Source organism: Populus nigra, chromosome 10, assembly GCF_951802175.1.
Source record: "Populus nigra chromosome 10, ddPopNigr1.1, whole genome shotgun sequence".
Taxonomy (NCBI): Eukaryota; Viridiplantae; Streptophyta; class Magnoliopsida; order Malpighiales; family Salicaceae; genus Populus; species Populus nigra.
The window spans coordinates 6,050,518-6,068,302 of NC_084861.1; the positions used below are offsets into that span (position 1 = coordinate 6,050,518).

The 17,785-nt window shown below is 34.5% G+C and overlaps 2 protein-coding genes and 2 pseudogenes across 2 annotated transcripts; 3 read left to right on the top strand and 1 right to left on the bottom strand.

The window, feature by feature from the left end:
* Positions 1 to 55: 55 nt before the first annotated feature.
* On the top strand, positions 56 to 1,961 carry LOC133705040 (uncharacterized; annotated as a pseudogene).
* Positions 1,962 to 6,167: 4,206 nt separating this feature from the next.
* Positions 6,168 to 7,380, top strand: LOC133704237 (transcription repressor OFP12-like). Its single transcript, XM_062129014.1, has one exon. It carries the CDS (start codon positions 6,276 to 6,278, stop codon positions 6,909 to 6,911), a length of 636 nt encoding a protein of 211 aa, XP_061984998.1. The 5' UTR covers positions 6,168 to 6,275; the 3' UTR covers positions 6,912 to 7,380.
* A 5,673-nt stretch (positions 7,381 to 13,053) lies between these two features.
* Positions 13,054 to 13,837, top strand: LOC133704420 (preprotein translocase subunit SECE1). Its single transcript, XM_062129233.1, has one exon. The coding sequence runs from the start codon at positions 13,112 to 13,114 to the stop codon at positions 13,628 to 13,630; it is 519 nt and encodes a 172-aa protein (XP_061985217.1). The 5' UTR covers positions 13,054 to 13,111; the 3' UTR covers positions 13,631 to 13,837.
* Positions 13,838 to 14,094: 257 nt separating this feature from the next.
* On the bottom strand, positions 14,095 to 17,388 carry LOC133704418 (cysteine synthase-like; annotated as a pseudogene).
* Positions 17,389 to 17,785: the final 397 nt, after the last annotated feature.

The following is a 17,785-nucleotide window of genomic DNA, read 5'->3' on the forward strand; positions in this document are numbered from 1 at the left end:
TAATTTCAGCTTTCTTCTTTGTCTATATTCTCCTTTTGCTTGTCATCCAATTATCTTGGACCTAAATGCAGATGGGAGGAAGCCACTCTTGTGAGAAAAGAAATGAAGGATGTTGGGATCAAGAAGGGGGTAGGTTGTAGCTGGGTTACTGTAAAGAAAAAAGTCCATATCTTCCAGGCAAAGGATACATCCCAGGAAAAGAACAGTGAGATTCAGGCGATGCTAGTTAAGCTAAGGACATAAATGCAGGCAGCTGGTTAAAAGAGAATGACAGCAGTTGGGTATCACAGCGAGAAGATTGCCCTTGCCTTCGTCCTTAGACAATCCCTCCTGGAGTTAACCTATAAGAATCACAAAAAATCTCAGGATATGTGATTATTGTCATAGTGCCTTTGTTGGGAGGGAGATTATTGGCAGAGATAACAATAGATTTCGGGACTGTGAGTGCTCATGCAGATATTTTTTGTGATAATTTTTATACTTATTAACAATTTTTTGACGGGTTAGGTAATTTTCACATAGAATCCTTAAAAAAAAATTACTTATTTAATGCAAACTCGTAACTATATTTCAAACTTCCATATTAAATGATTCATAATTTTGGTGATTGATTTTCAGTAACCAAGTTACATAAATTTTTCCTTTTCCAACCAACCATCTGCCATTTTAGAATTGACAATTTTCTTTTTGGTTGGATGCGAGACTTGTTAGTTCATCAACTACACAAATAGGGTTACTCTCAAACTCTTTTAATTCCTTGCTTCTCTACTTATGGTGGGATTCCAACGCACTTGTGAATTGTGATTTACTGATCTCTCTCTTTTCTTTTAAAAAATATTACATGACAGCGATTAACTCGCTAGTTCACCAGTCATTTCGAAGACGGCAAGATTGGACAGCATTAGTAGTAGTACTGTTACTACTGTATCCCATTAAGCCACGTAAATCAAACGAGGTCGTTTTCTCATCTCCCACAGTACCCTTCAGGCCTCTTGTACATGTTACACAGCATAGAAGAAGCTCAAAATCTTTTACCTGATATCGGGAACTAAAGAAGGAGAGAAAAATGGCAGCAGCAAAAGGTGCGTGCCTGAACCACATATCTCGAGAATCATCAGATATAAGAAAGGCTTGCCGATTTCTACAAAGAGATATTTGGTTTTGAGGAGATAGAGAGCCCTAAGTTCGAGTTCAAAGTTATATGGCTTAAGGTCTCTCCATATTTCGTTATCCACTTAATCGAAAGGAGCCCAGATACCCAGCTTCCTGAAGGACCCTACAGTGCCGCTTCACCGGTTCTTGATCCTACCCATCTCCCTAGAGGACATCATGTCTGCTTCTCTGTCTCTAATTTTGACTCCTTTGTCCAATCTCTCAAGGTATCACGAATCATCCCCTTCGTTCTTTTTTTTGTTGTTTAATATGATTATGTTCATTTTGAATGATTATTGAAGTCTTGGGAATCAAAGAAAGTGTTGAATTTGAAGCATTTTTCTGCGTTTTAGCAGCAAATTTCACTATGAATTAGTGGCATTTAAACGATTATGTTCAGTTTAAGTATTGTCTTCTACATTTCTTTTAAGTAAATTGAAGCTAAATACTGTGGTAATTGCAGGACAAGGGAATAAAAACGTTTCAGAGGTCTGTACCTAATCGGCCAATCAGGCAGGTCTTCTTCTGATCCATATGGTGAGCTTTTGTAACCCTTTTTCTGGGTTTGATGTTTGGTTTGAAGATCAGTTGTGTAAAAGACATTTGCTTTATCTTTCTGGTAATGGTGCAGGTAATGGATTGGAAGTTGCGAGTCGTGATGAATAGGGTTTCTCTCTACCTGTGAGTATGGATAAATGTTTATAGGGCTGTAAGCCTGTAAGGGGAAACATAAAATTAAAATAAAATGTAATAAAAACCCCTTATTTGTATGCAGTTACTCATGACTCTTATGATCATGTATTCCTGGAGTTCTGGATCTTTTCTAGTTTTCCTTCCTTCAAAAACAAAATCATCAAAATTGGATAGCGATAGTATGGAGGTAGCATTATACATTACCATGTGGTCTTGTGGAGCAGAAATGGTATAGCTGATCGGATTTTTTGCATCTTTTATATGTTGCTGTTTCTTCAAAGGAAAAGGATGATCCCATAGCATTGAAATGCCATTACCGTAAAAAGGACAGGTGAGTTGTCTGTTTAGCCACTCCACTGGCAAAAGGGAATTTCTAGAACGTTAGTTGGGCATATAATAGTGGGGATTGGCATGGTTAGGCTTCCAAGTTTATCAAGAGTTCTTATATTGAGCACTGTTCATCTCGTGAAGCACTCGTTGCAGTCATTAGCTTGAACCACGGCATTGCCATGAGATGGGTGATCATTGACATATATCCATTAGCGACAGCCTTTCTGGATTGCTTCTGAAAACTAGTAAAAAAATTTAATTTAATATTTTTTTCAAATCAAGTAAAGCACACTTTTTAAAACACAATTGCAAAAGCAATACCAAACACTTCATCGAATCAAGTCTTGCTTTTTGCAAAAGCTTTTTGATCAGGTTTCCAATCCGCAACTTCAACTTCAGAATTTGTTGGGTTATGGGAAGAAGCTGTGAGCACACTTTAAATTACGGTAAAAATTTAAGTTTGAGTAAATCATTAAAAGTATGTTTTTTTTCTTGATTTTAAGAGAGAAAATGAGTTAATATCTTCAAATTCCACGCACAATTACTAAGATATTTTCAAGCACTTTGCATATCCTTAAATTATCGAATATTTTTTCATTCGATAACGCACCCGTAATCAAATAATTTTGCAATCTGAGCATTTCTATCTAAGTGTTTTTCTCATAAATCCTATTTTTTATTTAAACCATAGCCGCACAATATGAGCACCGTATATCTTTCTAGCAACTGAGAAGAGAACCCATAGCTGCCCTTTGCAAATACAGCAGACAGGCAGACACAGAAATGCGTGCGGTTTGGATTTTTTAATAAAAGTTGTTTCTAACAGTGCCTTATTAAAACTGTATTATTTTTATTTATTTTTTTTAGCATACGGTGTTTGCTAGATTTTTTTTGGGTTAAACTGTTCTAATTTTCAAAAAAATCCACGGTGGCAACTTATCATCATATTGTTCAATGCTCTCATGGGGCAATTCACAATTGAACTCGAGGCTGTGAATTCTTATCATCGATCGTTTTTAACAAGGAAGGGTATATACCTCGACAGCTTAAGAGTGGAATTTTAACTATGATTTAAGTTCGGAATCCCAAATTCATGAGTTCCGATCTTTTGAATATGGGGATTGGTAAGTACCCCCGAATTAATTCCCTTTATTTTAACAATAGATATAGTTTATAGTGAATTTTTATAGTAAAATTCCCTTTGTTTTTTTTTTATTTCTAAAGCTTTGATTGGGGATAAAATAATATTTTTCATGTTACAAAATAGTTTTTATAAGATTCATTAAGGGTTTTTTGATTTGTTTTTTTTTTTGGAAACAGTGTAATAAATGAATTACGCTTAAAATCAAAGTTTTAATAGAATCATTCTAAGGGTTTTATGGGCTTTTCATTTTTTTACTGTACAGTGAAAATACTTGACTGACCTTTGCATGAGATTTCTTTTAGCTTTGCTTTAACGATATTTTTTGTATTTTCATATAGATTTTTTTTGTTATTTTTCCGATAAACTAGATTTTTTATGTCTTTCAGCAAAAATCTAACATTATTGAAATAAAAAATTGTCAGGCTAATTAGATTCATCTGGAGGCATGTTATCTCCATCTATACCATTTGATCGATGTGTGAAATGTGTGACGGTGTTCATACCCCACCTTCCACGACAACATTAAAAAGGTTTGATTATTCTCTTCATAGTGGTCGAATGCATGTTAACAGTAGAGCTATGGTTGGTCTCCAATTGATTTTTTTCTTTTCCTCTCACTTTTTCCTCTTTTATTTTTTGCCAAACTTTACTTTCATCATTTGAATCTATTTTCTCTTATGCTGATTATTTTATTTTAAATTATTTTTTTTAATTGTAGCCCTCATATTTGACTCAATTCAATTTTTTAGAATTTGACCTTCATTGTTTTGATTTATTTTTATTTTATCCTTAATTATTTTTTGATTTTTTTTTAATTTTATCCTTTGAGTCTATTTATCTTCCAATTTACTCCTCATTCTTTTAATTTTTAATTATTTTGTCTTGAATCATTTTTTTTCAACTGCATCCCTCATACTTGATTTTTTTTTTTAATTTGATCCTCATTGTTCTAGTTTCTTTTTATTTTATCCTTGATTCCTTTTTGATTATTTTTTTTAATTTTATCCCTTAATATTTTATTTTATTCTATTCGTGTTACAATTTTTAACCTTATTCCTTTGATTTCTATTTGTTTTTTTTTTCATTTTTGCTTTTATTGTTTTTTTTTAAATGTTGTCCCTTGATATTTTTTCACAATGAGGGATTTGATTTCATCATCATTTTTTTCATGTTTGTTTTCTATGGACTAATCCCGACCTTATCAACCCGAGTGACAGGTTTTAAAGATTAGCATGAGTTGACTCCAGTTTTTTTTACTCAATTTTTTTTAATTTATTTCATAATCCATCACTATGTTATTTGAGAATTTAACTTTATTAATTTTTATATATCAATATCTCATATTTAAGGTTATAGGTTATGTGTGTATGTGTGTAATTTGAGTTTTTGTTTTTTAAATTTTTTTTCATCTTCGTTCAAGAAAGAATTGGCCCGCTCAAGAAACCTCTTTTTAAATGTACCAAGCATAAGGATCAAGAGTACGCCTAGCCTGATTTGTTTTGTTCTTTTTCCTCTACAGTTGTTTCCTTATTTGTTTAGTTTGCTCAGAATTTAGCCACCCCGTTTTCCATTTTTTAGATTGTTCTCACATTGTTGTCATTGTCTTTTTTTTTAATTATTTTATTAAAACTAATACAACATATTTGGCTTAATCGGGTCATTGACCTACTATGCGGATCCCCCTTTCTTATAATATATTTGCTTCGAATGAACAACATTTTTTTTTCATGCTAAACAAATTTTTAATCTGGTCGCGGCGGGATAGCGCCGGGTAGACAGCTATTTGGTCAGTGTACTCGGTAGGAATTCGGAAATGTATGCTTTGAATCGATGAGTACCACGTACGGTATACGATTCCTGCATTCGGATACCGATACTGTTGGTAATTGATCAAACCAAGTGTCCGTGTAGGGCTAGGATGAGCCGGGTGTCCTTTAACTTCGTGGTTCTTGTCTTCTCCATTACACATATAATATAAGACTCTCCAAGGTTGGTTGTGCCAGTGCCAAATTAATATTGTAAGGATCTTGTTGTGTTAATGGAACGTAGAAACACAGGTATAAAAAAGGCATTTTGAGTTCTCTAATTGTGTGCGTAGGAAATTAAAAATAAATTAGTGAGGGCTGTAAGCATTCTTATTGCTCAGGTCTTTGGTCAATATTTGAATTTTATCATCAGAAAAGATAAATTTCATTAAGTATTTCTCTCCTTTTTCCTTCTGATTTTTTTCCCTTGTCATCAGAGCTAGGTTATATCAAGAGTCGCCTTGCACTTGTTTTTTTTTTTTCTTTAAATGTGTTAGAGAATTAACCATATATAAGGTAAATATTTTGCTTGCACTGGCGGGGACTGTCAATTATTTAGATGAGAGGTTTGTGCTATATGTTTGTTGTCCCAAAAAAGATATAAATGAGGCGCTGATCATGTTGAACAGGGTACGTACGACACTATATACCATAAGAACTCTGAGGAAACATGTGCATGTGGTGATGTCTTTTGAAGTTTTTTTTTTTTAAAATATGGGTGCCCGGGTTTGAAAAATATTTTTAAAAAATAAAAATAAAATATTATTTTGATATAATTTAAATAATAAAATATTTTAAAAAATAATTATTATTGCACTATTAAATACTTCGTATACCCCGCATCTCATAAGATTTTCTGCTTTAGGCATGCGCAAGACACCACTGAAATCTACATTAACCCTACACAATATTTTCTTCAAGGTGTCCCCTTGTGTATAAGCCTAGATACAGAAGCTTGGAATAAAAAAATTGTATGGATGGGACCGAGTAGAAAACATAAATAAATGTTACTTCGCTCACTCCTCCGCGCCTTGCACAGTAGCTCTCCGACCAAATAAAATCCCTACCATTCAACCTTCCTTCCTTTTCATTCCCATTGCCACAGTAAACACATCATAATCTCTCTCAGTCTGATTCCATCAAGAGGAGAAATGCCCACCATCTTCTGGAAGAACATTCTCAAATGCCTACCCACCATAACCCCATCCTCACATCCATTGCCCTCAGATCAGTTGCAGGAGTATAGGGATCCATTACCATCACCCACTACCCTCATCTCCCCCACCACATCAATTATTATCAAGAACTTCAACTCCCCCTACGACCTCTCCTCAGCACCCACCTCCAAATCCCTCAGTACTCCCTCCACCAACTCCTTCTCCTCCTCTTACTCCGACTCAGACACCGAATCAAATCTTGATTTTGCCACCATTCTTGCCTCCCAACGTCTCTTCTTCTCCTCCCCTGGCCGCTCCAACTCCATCATTGAGTCCTTGCCAGAGCCCCAGACACCAGTCAGTGGAGGTGTTGCGATTAAAAAGTATTCACCAGATCCTTATACGGATTTTAAACATTCAATGCAAGAGATGATTGAAGCAAGAGAGCTAAGGGACGTTAGGACTAAATGGGACTACTTGCATGAGTTGCTCTCTTGCTATCTTAAATTAAATCCTAAACACACTCACAAGTTTATCATTAGTGCTTTTGCTGACATAGTAGTTTGCTTATTGTCTTCGCCCTCGCAGGAATCCGACACACAACGGGAACCCGACGGCCTTCGTCGGTGACATAAGGTTTCACGTTTCTTGGTGTGATGTCAATGATGAACATCTTTTAAATTTTGTTTTGTTATGTAAAAAGAAAGGGCATTCGTGATGCATGTTAGAGGAGGCACGTTTTTTCGTTGTTTCGTGGAATCACTTGTATCTGGTACTGAAAAGGGATGTTTTCATGCATGAAGACAGTTAAGGTCATTTGCAATGGGGGTAAAGTACATTATAATAAGTTTGGAAACCAAGGAATTCGCGTGGGATGTTAATGTCTCGATGCATGTTTTAATTTTTAAGGGTTGTGTTGGTTTTATGCAAAGTTTTGTGTGTTTTCTTTTCTTGTTAAGAGTTCATACTTTGGACGGATGTTTGATTGGCTGGGAAATTTGGCGATGCATGGCGGCAGGCAGCTAGAGTTCGTTTATATATTCGCCTTGGTTTTTGCTGTGGTCCTGCGGGTGCTGAACCAGCATCAGCATCAACAACAAGGAGCTGATTAATATAATTAACATTTTGGGGATCTGAGCTTTGCAAGTACCCTCACTAGGAGCCTAGTTCATAGGGGCCTTTGCCAAGAAATGAACCTTTAGGCACGTGCGTGGGTGTATATTATACATGCCCGGCCATCGAATTTGTGAGTGCTGCCATCGTAATTGTCAAATATCTTATATTTACGAGTAGCGCTGCAAATAAACCGAGCCGAGCTCAGCATCCACTACAACAATTTATCTAATTTTAGTAAAGTTCAAACTTGATTCGTTTTCACAAAGAACCTAAAACATGATGTTCAATTTTTTTAGGCTCAGACTTGGCTCAAGTTTATTTAAAACTCGGCTTGTTTGATTTTTCAATGTCCTTATAAATAAGCTAGATTTTAAGTTTTGACATGCAAACACATTGCAATATCATAAAAAGTTTTATAAACATAATGTATTTTTATATATTTTTCTTAATCCCTTAATAAAACACACACACGCAACTACTAGATTTATTTATTAAATCTCATTTTACAAGAAGAATATTTTTGTTTACATATTAAATTAATTAATTTATCAAATCTTATACAAACTCTTTTTTTTTTTTTAATTTTCAGAAGCTTACAAATCAGCTCATTTGCAAGCTTTTAAACAAGCTTATTATATCTAAACATATATAATTGAGTCAGCTTATATGTTTTAATAAATCGAGCTTAGCTAAGCTTAAGTTCAGTTTATTTATATATATAATTACAACAATACATAATTAACTTTCTACTTTACAATAGGATGTGAAATCTCAGCGACATGATTAACAGCTTAATTAGCACCACAAAATAGAAAAATAATTAACATCTGGAGAATTGCAACTGTGAACAATACTGTTTCCAGTACCAAAATGTTAGTACTCAAGCCAATTACACTTGAGAAGCTGCTATAATCCTGTAGATTTCGCGGGATGATCTTTATATTAGCACTACATTAATTTAACGGCACTACATTAATTTAGCAAGATTTTAATTTTAACGATTTTGAAGCAAAACACCATTTTATACAGAGATAGGTTGGCACAGTTCTTTCTATCCAAGTTAGCTGTTTATGCATGCTCAAATCTATCAACACATGATATTGATAGAGACAAAAACAAGAAATAAAAGGCTTATCAGCTTGATTTTTAATAGAACTGACGCGGTCCAAAATTTGGACTGTCAAACTCGAATCAGTCCCCATGAAAAAAGTGCAGTGCGAGCCCCCATACTTGTGCATATATAAAAGAGAGCAAAGGAGGCATGGTATTAAGAATATTACAGGGATTGAGAGCTAGTTTTGTTCTCATTTTGTACAGTAGTACACAAGGGGAGACAAAGAAAGAGGATCCAAAGAAATGCTAACTATTTTCGATAAAAAGGAACGAGGGATACTAGCACAAAAGAACTAGTGAAATGTTTTCTTCTATCATATGTTTGATTAATTAAGTGTTCTTACCGTAAAGTTGGTCGGTTTAGGCAAGTTTAACACCAGACCATTTGTCCTTGAGTGCTCCCATTATTATATCTCGCTCTTTAGGGCTAATCAGTTATGGCATTAATTAATTGGTACGTGGGACATAAGAGTAGTATATCAGAAATCCACACCAATTAAAAGTGTTATAAAATCAATTGTGTACGCTAACGAGGTAACAATTGGACGGCCTTGATTGATTTCTGATTTTCCATTAGGACATGAAAAAAGACGAGGAAGGACAATCAAAGAGATGCAAAGATTGGTTATTTGTCGCATTTAAAACAAGTAGGGCCAAATTTAAAAACTGACCCAGAGAATCTGAACGTTGTCTGGGATTTTCTTTTTAACTTTTCAACAAATTACAGACACCAACATGGACGAGGAGCAGGAGCAAAGTCATGCAAGGACGGTCTCCAAAATGCTAAAGTTTTAAACAATGTGTGCTGTAGACAAAGTTTATATATCCAATATATATATTAGATTGTCTTTGTTTCATACATCAATCTTTTGGCAGGATAATTATATATGACCTTAATCATTGATCATATAATTTGTCAAAAAAACCTAACCCGAATAAAAAAAACTGTCATGAAAGAAAAGGAAAAGAAAACCAGGAAATAACTTAGTATGATTTGCGTGATTTACAGTAAAAGAGTAGTATTTGTTTGGGAGTTACATGCACCCCTTACAGAAAACATATGATACATGCTTTTTTCATGAGCATGTTATACCTTTTAAACAAACACGTATTTGTTTATTAATTATTCAACATCAGATATAATTGAAACTAGCCATGTAGGAAGGATCTTTTTTTATCATTGAAATGTATAAAAAGACTAATATAGTCTATGAAGTACGGAAATTAGCCCAAATACGCTGTTAAAATATTGTGTGAGAAGATATAACCTTTTATTAATCAGTATTTAATTAGCTCCATTGATGATTAGAGCCGATTGATACGTACTTATATTATAGTTTTTTTACTGTTTTTGTTTTGCTACTTATTAGAGCCGATTGATACTGTAGTAATAATTATTTTTAAAATTTTATTTTTAATATTAATATATTAAAATAATATAAAAACAAAGAAAAAAATACAAAAATTAATTTTTTCAAAAATACAAAAATAAATGGACTCAACTTTGTTGTGGTTCTCCACGTGTTTTTAAAAATTAAATTTTTTATTTAAAATTATTTTTTATAATTTTAGATTATTTTGATGGGGTGATATATAAAATGAACTTTTAAAAAATAAAAAATATATTATTTTAATATATTTAAAAATAAAAAAATCTTTAAAAATAACGTTGAATACTTATGCTTCGAATCACCCACGCATGCATGTATCTTATCTTAACCCTTTTCTTTTCGTGTGGCATTGACATGAATAATTGAATAATAATAATGCAAGGAGAACTGGTATTGATGTCCGATTGATATGGTTGTCAGTTCATCTCAATCAACTCCAACCTGATTTCCTGGACCTAGAGATCTTCGCTTTTTAGCCAATCAAAATTCTGGTGGCACGTCAGAACCTGCGTGCCACTGCCCCAGCAACCACTCCCCGCTACAGTACCAGTACTAGAGACGCGACAGAGGTGAAGCAGCCAAGATTTCAAATCCAAGAATCAAGAGAGAGAGAGAGAGAGAGAGAGAGCCTCGTGAAAAAATGTGAGAATGATTCTGTCAAATTTGTTTGCTTCCTTTAGATTTTGCTGCTTGTATTATATTATGGCTTGAGAAGTTCTGTAAGTTTTTGTTATCTGTGCTCCAGTTCCATGGCATTAATTGTGTCTTGGGAATGAGAGTAGTTTGATGATCATCATAACATTTCCTGTAGTCTTGGCTTGTGCAGGCAGTCCTGTTCTTGTTTGTATCCACAGACGCATTTGCAAAGAAGCTTGCTCCCTTTATTGATCGTATTCGCAGGATGATCAAGTTGGCATTCGGGGGTTTGGACAAGTATCAACCTGACGTCTAGCATAGTTGGATTAATGTCTTTTTTAAACAGTTTTAAAACCAGTACGAGGAAATAAAGTTAAAATCAAGGTTTTTTAAATTGTGGTTGTTATGATTTACTGTGTTTGCGATTGTTTGTAAATAATGATGAAGATTGTTTCCGTGACATTACAGTTACTAAAAAGCTTGTAATTTTATTTTTCACCAGTTAAAATTATCATTTTATTTTTTTTCTAAACAAAATTGTTTTACTTGTTATTAAAAGCAAATTTATCTTTTCCATAGATGGAAGACAGTTCAATCTTTTTATTTTTTAATTATACGGTGAAATAATTTAAATATCTTTAAAAAATAAAAAATAAAAAATAAACCTGGGTACAATATGCTTTTGATCTTTTATCGCTTTAATTGTATATTAAAATGATTGTATTGTCTTTTGAAGTTAAAGAACAATAAAACTTATGTCTATGGGCATTTTTTTTATTTTGTTACATTTTTTTTAGTTATAATTAATTTAAATAAGTAATAATTCAGTTTTTTAACAAGTAAAAGTATAATTAAGAAATTAAAAATGGTTGGTGCATGAGTGTCAACGAGTAGGAGATGCTCGTGCCTTTTGGGGTACATCGACAATCAAACATAATGTTTAGTGACAATGTTGAAAGTGCTGCATCGTTCCCTTTCTATTGGGCAGGAGCATGTGCATAACGCAACAACTATTAGGCTCAAATGACCTTTTCTTCCTCTTATCTCCTAGTCTCAAATTTCACACCAGCCCTTCCAAAGACCAAATGTTTCATGTTAATTTGTATTTATATCAATTTTGATTTTTGTTTTTTTTATTACTATTTGTTTTGCTTTTAAGATCTTTTCGAGGTTGATTTTATTTTTTGTAATTTCATCCATCGATAATTTATTTCATTTTATTTTTATATCTAATTTTGTCCTCATTCTTTTGATTTCTGTTGTTTTTTTTTGTTTTTAATCTTTTTCTTGATTTTTGATTCAATCTCATCTCTCGACATTTTATTTCATTTAATTTTTGTATTCAATTTTATCCTTATTTTTTCATTGATAATTTTATTTTTGTTTTTAATCCTTCTCCTTGATTTTTATTTCATTCAATTTTTATATCCAATCCTCATTCTCTTGATCGCTATTTGTTTTGTTTTTTAATTTTGGATGACTAGGGATTTTGCCTGGTGGATTTTTTCAGGTTTGTCTTCTATGAGGTAATCTAAATTTCATAACCTAAGTCAAGGTTTCAAAAATTAGCTCAATGTAACTTTGATCCTAGGTTTCTTTTTTTAAAAAAAAGAAATTGATTTTGGCATTAGATTATTCGGTGCTCTTCTTTTTGTGTGGTCATCTTAATCTCATATCTCAAGGTCACAAATTAGTCAAGTTGACCTAGATTGACTCGAGCTTTTTCCTAACATTTTCTTTTAAATTGATTTTTTTAAGTTTCGTCTTTTATTATTTAGTTTGCTTGAGAGTTGACCTCCATTATTTCATTTAATTTCTTACGTGTCTCATGAGCGGACTATGAATTTAGCATGCTGACTTGAGTCATGTTTTTTATTCTATTTTAAATTATTATTTTTAGTTCATCCTCCAATGTTTATTTGTTAGTAACTAAGCTTCATAGCATTTTTTTTCTTTACAAGGCTATCTCATTTTCATTTAATTTTTATTTTTTTATCAAATATGATTGTTGAGATGTTTTAAAAATACCTAGAGGGTATTTTTTCATGATATTGACAAATTGTTTTTGTATTGCTGTTTGCTTTTTTTTTTAATTATATTATTAAATTAACTGAGTTTATTGAATCCATTCAAATCAATGATTTAGGTCCTAGATTTTTCTCATTTAGTTAAAAAAATATCATCACCTGAACATTCTTTTTTTATATTAGAAAAAACTTAACCCGATATGCGGTATAACATGGGTCACCTATCTATCTAGTACAATACTAAATATCAAGATAAGAAAAACTCTAATAATAAAATAAGTTGAATCATTATCTTAATTTTTAAAATGAGATTTACATGTAAGAATCATTAATTTAATAGTCTATGTTATATATATATATATAACACGAGTAACTGGTTGGAGGACGTATATCACAGTCCGCAATTCGCAAACCATGAAAACAATATGGGCCTCCCATGGCTAAGCCCAGCCCAAACAACCCTCTCTGAACGCTACAACTTTCCTTCGTTTCTTATCCAGTATCCACCCAAAACCAAAAACATCTGCGAGTGAAACACCATAGAGAAATGGCACTCTCTTCTCTCTCAATCAAACTCCCACTCACACAACCCCCATCAAAACCCACCCATTCGAATCCTACATTACAATTCAAACCTCCACCTCTCAGTTTCAACATCTTCCAATCCCACCCTAAAATACTCATCATCACGCACTCAAAAACAAAAGAGCGCCGGGGTTGTTTTGCAATCAAGGCAGTTGAAAAGGAGAGCACGGAATCCGAGGCAGTCGAGAAACCGGGAATGGAATCAGAACCAGAGTCTTCGGTGACTGGAGAGTTGGGAGCGGAGATAAAGAAGGCGATGATGGAGAGGAAGAGCAAAGAGGAAGGGAATTTTTGGAGTGGAGTAGCGGAGGAGATTCAAGAGATAGAGTGGCCTGCTTTTGGTAAGGTCTTGGGAACTACAGGTGTCGTCATTGGAGTCATTGCTGGGTCTAGTGTCGTTTTACTCACTGTTAACGCCGTTTTGGCCGAGTTGTCCGATCGGGTTTTTGCTGGTAGAGGCCTTCAAGATTTCTTTAGCTAAAAAACAAACAAAACAAGATAGCATTAGAATAAGAAGCTGAGACTTGGACAAATGGCAGAGATCTTTGACCATGGGTTTTGGTTTGCGTTGGAGGGAGATCAGATCACTTGAGTTATCTATCACCTGGCAATTTTAGAGCTGTAGATTTTTTCGTGGTTTGTTTTTTATGTAAAATATATATATTCAATGGCTTTTGATTTTCATTTAGTTGAACAACGAAATAGTGCATCACAAAGATTCTATCGTTCCAATTTTGACTTGAGAATCGTGTTTGAAGTTTGACATTGGATTTCATTGTTCATAAGCAAAACAATGGTAGCATGCCGGTAGAGGTGATTTGTCATGGCAAGTGAGCAACATTTTCCCGTCCATTTGGACCATTTTTCACTGTTAAACTAAATGGCAACGCTGCGTTGTTCGCGTCCTAAATCGGAAAGACACATGAGAAAATGGGTCAATAAATCGGAAGTAAATGACAAGATATGATTGCTTATTTATGGTGAAAGAAACACAGCATGGGGGTTTGGAATCAGATGCGCAGACATCCATCACTCGATTTTCTCTTATTACAAAGTGTAGGGAAATCCAAATGCTGTCCAAAAAGGGAAATCATGTTTTTCTTATAACCTCTCTTCTCCAATCTGAAAAATCTGGAACGCTCAAGCTTCAAATTTCATGCTCTCCGCCTCTCGCTTCACAGAGTCAAACAGAACAGAGGACAGATATCTCTCTCCAAAGCTGGGAAAGACCACCTGCACAAAACAAAAACAAAAAATGATTAATGGCTGAACGAATCGGAAACTGCAGAAAGCTAACAGATTATCTTGTTCTTATTTCCCATTCCCACCCCGACACAACCATAGAATATTCAAATCACACAAACAAAATTGGCTATCCCATTTTATACAATCTTGACATTCCACACCCCAGCTGTCATTTAAAAGGCTACAAAAAGAACCGTGGGGAAGGAGAAGCATAGCTTGACTAAGGGAGGGAACACCATTAGCCCTAACAGTGTTAGGAAGTCAGTTTGTAGAGGCAGAACGTAATGCTTCATGTAAGCCAACTAATATTATAGCTTTACAATTTCATACAAATGTTGGGGCGCTATAATCTGACTTACAACAATGAGTTTTCCAGCATTCTCTGGCCTCTTTGCAATCTTAATTGCAGCAGCTGCAGCAGCGCCCGATGATATTCCAACCTGAAAGAATTTCCCACAATCAGTGTGATGTAAAGGACAGAATTGCAGCGACGGCAAGTTATATACAATGTATAACAGATATTTTATAAGACAGTCTAAGAGCGCATCATAGAAGTAACAGTAGCAGACTCTACAGGTTGAGAACTTACTAGCAAACCTTCTTTCAATGCAAGAAGCTTTGCAGTTTCAACTGCTTCATCAATTGATATCTGCAAAATCGCATAAATTAGTTGGGGAACAGTCTGGGACAATAAAAAAACTGTCAAAAATCTGTGCAGACATGCAAAACAGAGCTATCATTCGTATCTGCACATCAAATCATTGCATTTCTCTAAGGAGACATTTCATTCTCTATATTGTAATCTGACATGTTATTCACCAGTTCATGAGATGATTTAAAGCAAGCTTGAAACCAGCCAATATAATCTGGCAACAATTTGTTGGGGAAAGTGCAGAATAATATGTGATGAATCAAATTCATGAAATGATAATTGCTGGAGTACTAATATAAAAATACGAGTAATCAAGAACATTTTAGGCTTACTTGAACAACTTCATCAACGATATTGACATCCAAAACCCCTGGGCAAACCCAGCACCTATTCCTTGGATCTTATGGGGACCTTGACATAAATGCATGCATGAATCAGTAAGCTAGCAATAACCTATATATAAAAAAGGGGTCCTCCTTACTTTAATTACTACGGTAATACAAAAATAAACTAGAATTATTTGGATCTATGGAAAGCAAGCTCACCAAGTAAAATGTCCTAGACAGTATTTTTGCTAAAGGGAAATCAGAAACTGTTTGCATAACATGACAGTGGTTGTTCCAAGATTAAAGCTCCAAGAAGGAATCATCAGATGAACCAACATGCATATTACCATAGAAATGTTTTCATTTCGCATTCCACTCATTAATGCAGTCATGTTAAAAACCTTGTGGTCCAAATTTCATAAATGATTGATCTGTTTAGCCTATATAGTAGATTGTGTAGGAAAATTGAAAAGCAGCACGTGCAAGGAGCGTGAAACATCAAGCATATGAGTCGCATTAAATTTTTAAAAAACTCACCAGGTTTTCCTCCAGATAAAATGGGGCTTTCAACTGGTTCCACTCCATATAGCTACATGAAAACAAAGAAAACCTTGACAGTAAGAAAAAAAATAAAAATAAAGCAGATACGCTTAAATTCTGTTCTAAGAATAGTCACGAAAAAAACTTTATTGTGATTCAACGTAAGAATCCAAGGCCAAGCATACCTTAATGTTAGGATTCTGCTCTTTTAGGTATTTCCCAGCACCTGTAATGGTTCCACCAGTTCCTATCCCAGATACAAGGGCATCAACTTTCCCTCCAGAACCTTTCCATATCTCAGGTCCAGTAGTCTCATAATGAACCTACTTAAATAATGGCACGTATCAGATAATAATGTCAATCAATGACTTATCAAAGTAATGGTAGAGCAAATACCTTTGGATTAGAAGGGTTTTCAAACTGCTGGAGGATATAAGCATTGGGTGTCTTCGCCTTGATCTCCTCAGCCTTCTGGACAGCCCCTTTCATGCCTTTAGCAGGATTAGTGAGAACCAACTCAGCTCCAAAAGCACGGAGAATTATTCTTCTTTCGTTACTCATTGATGCAGGCATTGTGATGATGAGCTTGTAACCCTTGGCAGCAGCCATGAAGGCCAGTCCTATGCCAGTATTTCCACTTGTAGGCTCAATTAGAACACTCTGCAGCAATAGTTGTGAAGCCCCATCAAAATCAATGGGAATTTCAACAGCATAAAAACTCCACCAAATAATTAACCTCACAATCTTTCTTTCTTCACACTAGCATGAAAAATTAACAAATATATCACTTGAGGATACAAGTTATGCTGGTATTTTCACAATAACGGCACCAAAGTCACCAATACATGCACTTGCAAAATGGCGTAGCTATGATTCAAAGAATATTAATCAAATTATATAGCATTCAGAATTGTTCTTACTAACCTCCCCAGGTGTGATGAGGCCTTTGGCTTCTGCATCAGCAATCATGCTATAGCCAATCCTGCATTTCAGGCCACAATGATCAGAACCCAGCAAAAATTCGAAGCAAGAAATTCAAAGGAAATAATACTTTTACAAAAATAAACAAAGCGAAAAATAGGGACGAGTCAGAAGTCAAGAAAAAAAAGGAAGCATAAATGATAAGGAGTTAATTATACCTGTCTTTGACACTGGAGCATGGCTCCATCCCCTCAAGTTTAGCAGCAATACGGGCAACGCAACCATCCAGAACGTTGTTGAGATATACTAATGGAGTTTTACCAATCAACTGGGCAAATAAACATGACAAATAGATCCTAAGCAAACGAAAGAACCGAACCCGTAAAGAAGACAGGATTATAATTTGACCTTACAATGAAGATAACTTACTTCAGTTACATCTTTGGCAATTTCGTATTTCTCAACCGCCATTGTTTCAGATTACTGCAGCTCAAGAAAACAGAAGTCAAAAGACCAATGAGATGGAAGTAACAGCGGGAGGTTTAAGGAGGGAAAACTCACCTATGGATTACGACAAGAAAATGGCTTTGTGGAAGCTGATAGGCAGACAGATACACTTTTGTCAAGGAGTACAGTTTCCTACAAAACCATCGGTTTCTTTTATATAAGCACCTCAATGCAAGAAAAAAAATATAAAAGCAAGTCGCTATCTATGGAGTCTCAAATTATGGTGCTAGAAACGGAAATCTCCTAAAAAACAAATAGGGTGGAAATTCATCATTCTTGTAATGTGACCTATGAGATAGACTGTATCTAACTCGATTATAAGGCTAGATTAATTGTTGAATGCGATGTTACGAATACGAGGCCATATTAATACGGTTAGGCCTCGTTTTGGATATTTTAGATTTTTTCGTCAGGAAGACCAGAGCAGAAAATAGTTGTTTTTTCA

What these genes read in the sequence shown, in the direction of transcription:
- LOC133704237 (XM_062129014.1), top strand. Translation starts at nt 6,276, where the DNA reads ATGCCCACCATCTTCTGGAAGAACATTCTCAAATGCCTACCCACCATA.
- LOC133704420 (XM_062129233.1), top strand. Translation starts at nt 13,112, where the DNA reads ATGGCACTCTCTTCTCTCTCAATCAAACTCCCACTCACACAACCCCCA.